Source organism: Bidens hawaiensis, unplaced genomic scaffold (genome assembly GCF_021521415.1).
Source record: "Bidens hawaiensis isolate Kalapana, Puna unplaced genomic scaffold, B.hawaiensis_p1.1 tig00010126_1, whole genome shotgun sequence".
In the NCBI taxonomy this organism is placed as follows: Eukaryota; Viridiplantae; Streptophyta; class Magnoliopsida; order Asterales; family Asteraceae; genus Bidens; species Bidens hawaiensis.
The window spans coordinates 510,985-523,221 of record NW_027491765.1 but is presented as its reverse complement, the minus strand read 5'-3'; the positions used below and the strand labels follow the sequence as shown (position 1 = coordinate 523,221).

The 12,237-nt window shown below is 32.8% G+C and overlaps 1 protein-coding gene across 1 annotated transcript; it reads right to left on the bottom strand.

Moving 5' to 3' along the window:
• Positions 1-5,560: 5,560 nt before the first annotated feature.
• On the bottom strand, positions 5,561-7,131 carry LOC143534288 (uncharacterized). The gene is made up of 3 exons (XM_077028805.1): positions 6,813-7,131; positions 5,950-6,662; positions 5,561-5,845 (listed from the first exon to the last, which is right to left on the bottom strand). The coding sequence occupies exons 1-3, from the start codon at positions 7,129-7,131 to the stop codon at positions 5,561-5,563; spliced, it is 1,317 nt and encodes a 438-aa protein (XP_076884920.1).
• Between the last annotated feature and the right edge of the window lie 5,106 nt (positions 7,132-12,237).

The window sequence follows — 12,237 nt, the reverse complement described above, 5'->3', positions numbered from 1 at the left end:
ATTAATATTCAACTTTATAATTTTATGTATTTATATAAGGGTCAAGTTATTCTATAAGGCTATCAGGTATGGACACCATTTTATTTCTCACTTTACAATACCATATCAGCGTCACATCATACCATACTCCACTCCACTCCACTCTCTTCCACAATATCAAATAAATAGACCACAATTTACCAATTCACCGCTTTCTTTCATTTTCTAATAAAATAATAGGTTTCTTTTATTAAAGTTTTAATATAATTAAAATTAGAAAAAATAATAATATTTAACAACTTTTAAAACATTATACTACATTTAAAAACATAATATTTAATCATATGTATTACTTTTAATAAATTATTAAGTATATATAGAATACATTATCATATTCCCTACCTGCCCACCTGGTTCTCACCAAAACAACCGCTTCTTCACCATCAGTTCACCCACCACAAGTCCTCCACAATCACACCATTGTCCATCTCCCCCATTGCTCAAGACTCACAAAATCAAAACCTCACAACATTCCTAAATTAACATATTCAATCAATTGCAGATCAATCATTCAAAGTCAGCATCAATTCCGACTAACAGAGCATGAATTCTGGTCCTGATTTACCGGGCATAAATTCTACACATCAATTCAATCGTTGGGTAACAGTTATATATATGTTGAAAAAATGGATTTTCTCTTTTGAAAAATGGTGAAGTTGGGCGGTGTTTTCATCGGTGAATTCTCCACGATATTTTTTCCGCTGGGCGGCCCCGACGACATCGGGGTGGTGTTTGCCGCCGGCACCGCCAGCCATGTCACTCCTTCAGCGGCAGAACGGTTTCCACACCGTTTAGTCTAAAGGGGAATAAAAATGAGAAAATAAGAAGCTATAATTAATTGACGTGTGTCATGTAGGGACCAAAGGAAAAATGATATAAAAATAATATTATACATTTTCTCTCTCCACATGCAAGTCACATGTTAATTCTCCCATCATTTTTAAACGTCTAAAACTTTTCAATATGATATTAAAAAAAAAATTCACCATAATAACAAGCGTTTTTTACCTTTAATATGAGTATAATTTTGTTATATAAGAATAAAAAATAATTTACGGCATTGTGTCTTTTTGCTTGCCATTGTGTCTTTTTTCGTCATTGTGTCTTTCTGTTTGTTATTGTGTTTTTCCGCCATTGTGTCTTTCAACTGATCATTGTGTTTTTTCGCCATTGTGTTTTCAACTGATCATTGTGTTTTTTAAATACTAATAACACCGTTGTGTAATAATATATAATATATATATAATAAAAAATACCAACAAATTATCTAATACATAAAACACAATGATGAATACATATTACACAATAACCCGAAATGTAAGACACAATGCTAAATACATATAACACAATGGCTTGAAACGTAAGACACAATGGTAAATACATATAACACAATGACCCGAAATGTAAAACACAATGGAATCTACATATTACACAATGGCTTGAACGTAATACACAATCAACATAGTACTATTTTTTTCAAATTAAGTGAATATTGAGCATAATGACTAAAACACAAAGATATGTATAAAGCAAATGTTGAGCACAAAAACATAATGACAAACGAAAGAAACAATGACGTAATCTTTGTTTTAATTTTTATCTTTAATATGAGTATTAATTGAAAAACACAATGACCTAAATATATAACACAATGTATAGAAAAACCCAATTAAAAAACACATGAACATCCAAATAACACAATATAAAAAAACCCACCGACTTTTTTTTATTTTTATATAACAATATGATATTCATATTAAAGATAAAAAAGCGCTCGTTATTATGGTAAAAAAATTTCCTAAAAAAATATCGTATGAAAAAGTTATAGACGTTTTAAAATGATGGGAGAATTGACATGTGCATTGCATGTGGAGAGAGATGGTCATCATAAGTGAGTTATTACATTCATGCCCTTTTTATCAATTTTTATTTTTAAATTAATCTCCACCATCCAATTCTAAGATCAATGGATTAGATTCCTTCTCACCCTTTTCATTTTTGTTGTCCTTTGTATTTTAACTTTACCGTTTATATAATATGCAGTTAATCTGGTTTTACATGTATACTTTTATAAATATTACTAGCTTATATGCCCGTGTGCTACACGGGTTGAGAAAATGTCTTTTTTTTAAAAAATATATTAATAACATTATATAATAAAATATGTAAAATTTATAAAAATCAATTTCACATATAACCATAAAATTAAATTAATAATATACTTTGTTAAAGAGATATAAGTTCTAGTTTCCATTTACTAATTTCTAAACATTTTGTTATATTTCTAAACACCTTGTTATAGAGAGTATGATGTTTGTATTTAAAGATTTGTCAGTTCGAATAATCCATTTTGACCTTTAAATCAGGTGACAAAAAAGTTTCAAAGATATCATCATTTACAAAATTACATCAAAATTAGTATGTGTAACACTAGAAAAATATTTAACTTTAAATATGAAGGGGATAGACTAAACATAATACGGAGTAAAGTTAATTTATGCTATTTATGTGCTTAATTTGAAAATTTCTGATCAAGTTTTGAATTTTATTTTTTTTTAATTTTTTTTGCATATAAGATTGACAAACAAAAAATCGAGAATGTTATATGTAAAAATAATTTAAATTTTCCTATCAAATTATAGGCATAATATTTATTGGGCAACAATATAATAATGAGTATAACTTGAATCCCAATAAAACCTTCTTTAACCTAAACTCTTAACATAAACAACGTTTTATCTTCCATCTTCACTCTTACATCTTCCACATAGAAATTATTTACGGCTGAGTTACTTTTGGTGAGTTACTTCATCTTCATTTATCGTGTTGTTAAGATCTTCAAAATTTGGTGAGTTACTTTTCAGATACTAAGTATTCGGTTGATTAAGGTTAAACTAAGTGAAACTGTTAAAGTTTTGAAAAAAGACGGTGATGATTAAAATAATCTTTGAAGTGTAATGTTTGAATATATGTTTTCTTTATGTTTATGTAGATTGCATAACAAAATTGATTGAAAAATTATGTATATGTATTTTGATAAATAAAATTAGGGCTTTTGAAAATAAATATAATCAGAATGAAACAATGTTTGTATTATTTTGACATTGTGTTAGTATTTATTTGTTGTTATGTTTGAATGATAACATAAACTATAATAAAAATTTGGCTGTTACAATCATTCACAAGTCAGATGGGTCCAAGGTTTTATAAGATTATAAATAAGCCTAATGCAAGTTCTATGGTAAGTCTTGTAGTTTTTAAATAGTATCTAAAATAATAAGTATATTAATGTAAAAGGATTTTGAATTTGTATTTATTTCAGAAGCTACCGTTAACTTACGAAGAATTATTTTCAAAATACAATTATCCACTTGGTTCTACTACTATTAGAACAAAAAGCGGATCCAGATGGATAGTTTCAATAAAATATGTGAAGAATTCTTATAGGATAACTAAAGGATGGGAAAACCTTGCTTCAGATTTGAAGTTAGCTTATGACGATTTGTTGGTCTTTAAGCATGATGGAAATTCATGTTTCACAATTCAGCATTTCAATGAAACTCTTGTTACTGCTGACGACAATTCATTCTACAAAATCCTGTTCCATCTTGACATTGATTATACGGTATGTATTCTAATTGTGAGTTTAAAGTAATAGTTAGGGTATGGAAATTTTAAAAATGTTTTTCATGCTATTGAATATAAAGATGGTGCCAACTTTGTTTGTTAAACGATTTGAAGACCTTGAAAATATCTCTATAAGATACTTTACCATACGTGCTGATGACATGAATGATTGTACAATCAAATCCTTCACATTGGAGAAAAGTTTTATTTTAGGAGGGGTTGGCTGAAAGCAGTTGAAGCTTTAAACTGAAAAGGGGACACTGTCTGGTATTTGATTATGATGGTAAAGATGTTTTCAAGTTGACAACTTTCAAGGCAGATGGTGTGGAATATAGGTTGAAACCATTTAAATATTCGAATAATGTTAGAGAACTTATAAATTATAGATGTTGATCTTGAATCAATTGAAGATGAATCTTATGATAATATTGATAAGAATAATGCTGATGTTGAAGTAAGTTCGGTGGGAATGAATCATGAATCTGAACATAATGTTGATGTGGAAGAGCAACATTTTGTTGATGTTGGTAACAATGGTGATGAAGAAAATGTTGGTAGGATTAATGAGGTTGATGATGGTACCAATGGTGATGAAGAAAATGAAGATGCGGTTAATGTGGTTGATGATCATGATCTACAATTCAATAAAACAATTGTTGATCGTTTGGTAATTCTCTAACAATTGGTTATAGTTTTAATTTTTAACTCCAAATATATGATTCATAAATATAACTTTTTCATTATTTTTTTTGCATCGTTTATCAAATCGGTTTGCAAGAAAATCAAAGTTGAATACAACAAGGAACGTGATTATCAGAATCAACGATGGTGTGGAGTTTAAAAGTGAACTTCGGGTGAAAACTCCGCACAACAAACCGAGATACCGTGTCCACGACTTCAAAGGTATGTTAACCACTTTTGACTTGAATGTTGGTGACAAATGTTTGTTTGCTTATAACAAAAGGGAAGGATAGATAATCATAAGTAATATGGTGAACAATTAAGACAATTTGTTTTTTGTGTTCTATGTTTGGTAATCCTGACTTTGACTTTTTAAGTATGGTGGATGAAAGTTTTTGAAACAATACTTGACGTAATGTTTGAAGTTAGGATATGTCTAACTTTATGTAAGACTTTTTTTAATTTTGGATGTTTGTAAGTTAGTATTATAATGATGGACTACTTTTTATTTTATGGCTTGAAGTAAAGGCTTTTTATTATATTGCATGAATTTAACCATTATGATTGTGGATTATATGTAAACATTATGAGATGCAAAATAGTTTACCATAATTGTTTAAAAACATGAATATTGTTAAACTTTTGAAAAGTACTTACAAAATTCAAAATACTTCTTTGTATACAACATTTGATGTTTCATTTGAAGTATTAGCATCACTATCTAGAATTAGAACTTTAAGCCCGTCTCGTCTTGTAACTCTTGATAATGCGACATACAATTGAGTATGTGTAAAAATGGGCTTTTTCAAATATAATCCAACTCTTGATAGTGATTTCCCTTGACTTTTGTTTATGGTCATTGCGAAACATAAAGCAGGCGGATATTGTCTTCTTTGTAGCTTAATGTTAAGTTTTTTGTCGGTAGGTATCAAAGTAATTCTTGGAATATAATGCCTATCTCCAATATTACTACCTGATATAATCTCCACTTGTATAATACGTTTTCCCAATGAGACCACCTTTAACCGAGTACCGTTACACAATCCACTTTTTTGATCAATATTTTTTAGAAGCATAATAGGAACTCCTACCTTTAACACCAACTTGTGGTTTGGCAAAACTGATGCTTTAATTCCATTAAGAATGACGGGAGAGCAGAAACTTTCATCCAAATTCTCATTAATCGTGTCGGTAGGACATACACTATCAGAACTTAGATATTCCCTTTCTTCTCCGGGAAATATTGAAAGCAAACGATCATTAATTTCTTGAACAATATCATTTTTGGAGCAAGTATTGCTCTTTCATGAAAGTAATCTTTTTGTTTGAAATTTTGTAAGACGGACGGATACACAAATTCTATTAAATCAGAAATTGGATCACATGAATGTCTGATAAGAAGATCTTCTGGTATTTCTATTTGTGCTTCACCATCATTTGTACCACCAACATTACCTTCCCCTATATCCAAAAGCCATTGTGCAAACATCTGTGTTTGCTGAATTTCGATTGAATGGTTTGAGATAGTAATCTCAGATTTTTTGTCAACTTAAGGACTTTGCAATTTCTCCAAATGTAAGAAGAACTTAAACATGAGTTTACAATTTGTTGTCTACTTCCACCTGGGACAACCGGTAATATTTGTTTAAAGTCTCCTCTAAAAACAATCACCTTTCCACCAAATGGTAAATCTGAAGAAGCTCTTGATGCAGATGTTAAAATATCTTTTAATGATCTATCCAAAGCCTTAAACCCATGCTTGTGTACCATTGGTGCCTCATCCCATATAATTAGTGAAGTTTTTCTTAATAAAAATGCAAGATCGCTATCTGGCTTTATGTAACAAAATGAATCCTCAACTAAATTAATTGGAATGTGAAACCTGGAGTGTGCAGTTCTACTTCTGGATAACAAAAGTGACGCGATTCCACTTGAAGCAACACTTAAAACAATTTTTCCTTGAGATCTTATAGATACACATAAGGTCTTCCAAAGATAAGTTTTTCCAGTGCCACCATAACCATAAACAAAAAATACCCCACCTTTATTCTTATCAACCGCTTCAATGATTTCTTCAAATACAGAATGCTGCTCGTCAGTTAATGAAGAAAAGAGTTGTTCAAACTCTATAGCTAACATAACCTTGTCATAAGCTAGTTCTTCACTAAGTAAAAGATTATTTGCAGATGAGATGCAATCTTTATTAGGAAAAGGCATGGTAGAAAACTTTTTTAGACTGGAATTATTTCTTAATAGAAACTTTTCTATCTCAAAGAATGTAAGGTTTTTGAGTTGTTCTTCATTAAGTTCTAAACCTGAAAATTTAAAAGAAAATGTGATATAAAAATATAAATTAAAAATCTTTTTATATATATAATAATAAAACATCAATTTGTATAATTATATGATTTTTAATACCTGGATGCTTTAAAACAATGTGTTGTCTGTATAAAATGACATCTGACAAGTAACTCCACATTGTTTCCCAGACAATTCAGGTCTAGACATGCTCTCGGACATTAGCAATGTGCAAAATAAACTTCTTAAGTAATAACCAGTGCCAGTAAACCTTTCTTCTACAATTGCTTCAACATGTTCATTGTCATCATCCGAAAGGCCACATGCATAACATGCATCTCTAAATGTTGGATATTCGACAGAATTGACTGTTCGAATTTGAGCAAATGTTGTTGGACCTTTTACCTTGTTCAACAAAATTCTTAAATAATAAGCTTCACCAGGAGAAGGAGAAACTGCGTGAACCCTGCCAATGGAAAACCCCATTTTCCTTGGTTTCCAATAACGTTTGTCGGCTTTCCAAACAAACTTTGTAGGAAATTCAACATAAGTTAAATTATGTGCTTCTGGATAATTTTGATTGCACTTGAACCACTCTGAAAACATTGAGGAAGCAACAGAAGGTTTATCTAAGATATCATCAAGATCATCAAACGCCTCTTAAATAACCTGCTGTTGTCCAGGTATATGAAAAGGAAGCCTAATCACTGAGGGAGTCCTATAATGTATATCATATGAAAAAACCCTCCATGATGCTTCACATGAAGATATGTATCTGCAACTATAGTAGTCTTTGATTTCATCAATGTTTTCTTTATTCTGATTTTCTTGATTGGTTGGTACAAAACAAACCGATGCTCTATCATGTCCTTTGTTTATATATTTAAACAAATATTTTATTGAACCGGCTTGATTGCACCACTCAACATTGATGTGTGCTTGATATCTTTTTAAAAGTGTTTTGTTATACGACACAACGCTTGTATTATCCAACTTAACATTTGACTTCTCAACAAAAAACCATTATTTCTTCTTCTGTAAATAGGATAACCATCACCGTCAATGGATGTAAAGTCATGGAATTTCTTTGGAAAATTTTTTGAACACTTTCCGTCAATCATGCATAGACAATTGTTATTTGCAATGCCACACAGACCATGAATCATGAACTCCCTTACAAGGTACTACAATTCTGGATCTAATTTTTTGTCTGGTATTTCAGCTGAAATAAATGGATCAATATATTCAACTGTTGGAATTTTGTGATAAGCATGCATAAATAAGCACAGATGATGATCATGAGGCAATCCACGTTTTTGAAACTCCACTGTATATACAACTATAAAAAAAGATAAACAAACATTTCAGATTGTGTCATCAATATAAATTGTCAAAATATGTGTATTAAATTAAAATTGAATAGAAAAGTGACATTTAATGTTAATATAAAGTTTGTAAGTAACATATAATGTGTTAGATATGGTGGATTACTATATATGGCATAAAATATACTCCTTAATTAATATTAAATAGGTCAAATCAGATATGAAGGGTCAGGTATAATTATAACCTACAACCTTCACATATAATGATGAAGAAATCTGCAAAACCAAAAGTTTGGTTTTACGAATTAAATGATTAGATTTCCAAGATTTTAATTTCAAACTATCAATACACGTGTAATGGGAGATGAACAACACATCTGTTCAACCTTTTGTCAATACTTTTCTGAAAAAAAAAATGGCAGCTCTAGTTTCATGGAGGTTTAAACATTTACAGGATTGTTTTGTACTCAGAATGAATAACCGAAGGGTGATTAAATTATCAACGGTCAGAGGTGTCTTGAATTTAGACGAATATGTACTGAGAAAGATGTTTGATCTCGGAATTTGTCCCGGAGAGGAGTTTCCAAAACCACTCAAACTGATGAAAAGGATTTATCAAAGATTCATTCTTCATCAAGTAGAACCAGATCATCCACCTCAACTGATTCACTGGAGTTTCATTTGAAATAATAAGAACATCCAACTTCAATATGACAATGAAGAAACAACAAACTTGTCAAAGAATGAAGTTCTACAGATGCAAGGGGTTGAATTTTTTGAAAAGATGGTTGCCATAGAACCTACTTTTGTGGGAACAAATGATTCATCTCTTGTCAGTTTCAAACATGTTCTTTCAAAGAGAGTCATTGAGGAAGAAGAAATTCGAAAGGAACTTGTTGTTGGTGGTTTGATTGATGATGAAGAATCTGAAGGTAGTGATGGTTATGTCTCCGAAGTGGATGAAGACATTACAAGTGACGATGAATGCTTTTATTGAGGTAAATCAATTAAATATCAAATATTCTATAATAATCTTTTTACTTAACTTTGTAGCTTGGTTTATTTCAATTTCTGGATTTAGTAGTCATTTTATGCATTGAGAAAATTATGATATGTAACATTTAACACATAGTACAATAGTGGAAATGTGTTATATGTTTTGCATATGAAAATTACATTGTTTAAGTAAATAGATGTAATGTATTAGTGTTATAATATCAATATTGTAACATCCCGTTTTTAGACTTTCGGTTAATAAATGAAATGTGAGTTATTAGAGTCGGGCTAGTGTTGGGTAAATGGATATGGGTTATGGACTTGGGTTATGAAAGAAAGAAGGAAGGACCATGGGCTTAAGCCCATGATCCCTAAATATATAAACCTTTAATCACCCATTAATCATTCATTTACACATATTCCATACACCACCAAAACACACACTTAGCTCTCTCTCATCTTGCTCTCTCTCTCTAAGCTGAAATCACCAAGGAAACCAATCCCGATCCAAGGTAATGATAGTATGATATTGTATAATGTTAACCCGTTAGATCTAGTTGCGAAACGACGAGCCGACACCGTTAAACCGTTTAAGTCACGAGATCCGGGTGGAATCGGGTATAAACCGAACCTATGAGGAGCTTAGGGGTCACCCTAGCTCAGATCTGGATCGAACGGGACGAAAAACGGTGAAAAACGAGTTAAAACTCGTTTTTCCGGCGAATCCGCGGTTTTCCGGCGGCTTTCCGGCGACGCCGCCGGAAAAGTTAATACGAGGTAAGAATGTCAGGGAATGTTCTGACATTCCCTGACCTAACCCTAATTCTCTAAAGGGAAGTCAACGAATCAGAGGTAATTCGTTAACGGGGTGTTAACGAATTAGAAGCATTTCGTCAAGCAATTCGTTAAAGATAAGTTAACGAACTAGCTCCGAATTCGTGTTATAAGAATTAACGAATTAGAAGGTCCAATTCGCTACATGGACTGGTTCGCTATATGAAATGATTCGTTAAGGGTCCAGTTCATTATAAGTTCGTTAAAGGTTTCAGTTCGTTACTATGACCAGTTCGTTATGATAAGCCAATTCGTTAAGAGCAATGTAACGAATTAGAAGTTTAACAGAATGACAGAATGGTCCCTGGATTTAGAAAAAGAATGATTTAATTACAAATAATCCCTTGAACTTTTAAGTTAGCCAATTAATTAATGATTCAAAATTCTAATGGAAAATGTGATAAGACAGTTAATGGAAATAAAATTTTTCCAAGCTCGACCCCAACCAAGGGCTCTGCCCCTTGGACCCTGCTAGGGGCTGCCGCCCCTAGACCCCGCTGCCAGGCGCTGCCCCCCGGACCCCCGTTCATTGAGGGTTATAATTGGAATAGAAATACGATATGGATAGTGATAGTAATTAATATGCGTAATTGTTATACAGTTAGTCGAGCCCAGCTCAGGAAGGGATTAACTATAAACGGTGAACGTAATCGCGTTGAGGTGAGTTTCTAGCCCCACTTCCTTGTTATGTTTTTGGGGCTGTGTGCATACTCGATGTGATAGTTAATACACTTACCTTAAGTGGTGAGTGTATGCCTTGTATGATTTATGTATGATGATTGCTTGACGATGCATGAACGATCTTCAGATATTGCATGTACCGTTAGGTGGTAGTTAAAGATATGATTGATATGTATGATGTAATATATGATGTATGTATGAATATATATGATGTATGCATAATGTATGTATGATATGTTGATGGTACATGAACGCTCTTCGGAGATTGCACGTATTGTCAAGGAAAGTATGTAAGAACAGGTATGGTACATTTGCATGAAACAAAGGGACTAGACCCTAATAATATCTGTGACGGTAGGGACCAGACCCTAATAATATCTGTGAAGGTAGGGACCAGACCCTAATAATATCTGTGACGGTAGGGACCAGACCCTAATAATATCTGTGATGTTGGGGACAAGACCCTTTATAATATCTGTGATGTTAGGGACCTGACCCTTATAATATCTGTGAGGTTATAGGGCGGAAGGCTCTTTAAATAGGATGGATAGTTATATACGAAGAGTAAGTATGATTAATGTACACCCCTTCGGCCCGTGTGCAAGTATGAGAACAGATTGTATGTTGTATGATTAACTAGAACTCACTCAACGTAGCTGACTTTTAGTATGCACGCAGGTGAGTAGATTGAGGCAGCTTGCATAAGAGGAAGCACATGGCATGAACTTGAAGAAGCTGGCATCTCAAGAAATGTTATGTTATTTTAAAGATAATGTTTTATCTTTAAATAATTTGAATGCCCGTTAAGACAAGAAAGTATGGTTATATAATACAATGGTTTGAATGTTTTAATATTCCGCGAATGTTTTTATTAACTCTGATATTATGAACTCTGTTTAGGAGTAAATCCAACGTCTAAACGTGAGGCACTGGTAACGGAGCCTTACAAGTTGGTATCAGAGCAAAGTTCGAGAGATTTAAGCATCCTATATGCTTAGACTCGAACAGAGAATGAGATAAAAATAAGAAAAGAAAGAAGATGCCAGTATGAGAATGCCATGTGTCATTCAAGCAAGTTAAGTGAAAGTAAAGTATGTGATCAACTTCACATGTAAAGTAGAATAATGTATGAATGCTAGCTTAATTGCTAGGGATAGGAGTATACGATGATGTGAACTGCTTGACTGTCTAACTGTTAGAAGTAGAACCAACACAAATAGACTCATGAGGGGAAGTGTATAGGACACGGAAAGTAACGTGATCTTCTAATCACAGCTGGACACTGTTATTACCTGTTAGCCTTACTATCCTTGTACTAAATGGTTCCATAAGTGACGATGTTTGTGTTTCCTTATAGAATACGAATGGCTGGAGCTAATAAAGCTGCTGGAAGAGGAGGACGTACGGGACGTCGTGGCAGACCCCGTGTCTTCCGAGGACCGTCAGTAGAGGCAGCCACCAACAATGAAGGCGAAGGAAGTGCAGCTGGTCGAAATTCGAGTAACAACGAGGGAGTTCAACTGGACCCCGTCATTCAAATGGCCATTGCTCAAGCAGTAGCAGCTGCTGTGAAAAACATGAATCCTGAAGGGTCTGCTGGAGGCCGTGAAAGAACCGCTGAAAGGGCGGAGGGAGATGGTAAGAAAAATGATGAATGGGAGGGGGAAGAATCAAGCGTTGTTAAGTCAGTGAAGGTTGATGACAAGAAAAGGGGCCGTGGTGGATGCAACTATAAGTCTTTCAAGGGCTATGATCC

Excerpts from the sequence above, each read along its gene's own strand:
- LOC143534288 (XM_077028805.1), bottom strand. The coding sequence starts at position 7,131 with ATGGGGTTTTCCATTGGCAGGGTTCACGCAGTTTCTCCTTCTCCTGGT. Across the intron at positions 6,663-6,812 it reads GAAACAATGTGGAGTTACTT|GTTTAGAACTTAATGAAGAA; the intron begins GTCAGATGTCAT and ends TTAAATTTTCAG. Across the intron at positions 5,846-5,949 it reads GTGGAAGTAGACAACAAATT|CAAACACAGATGTTTGCACA; the intron begins GTAAACTCATGT and ends ATCGAAATTCAG.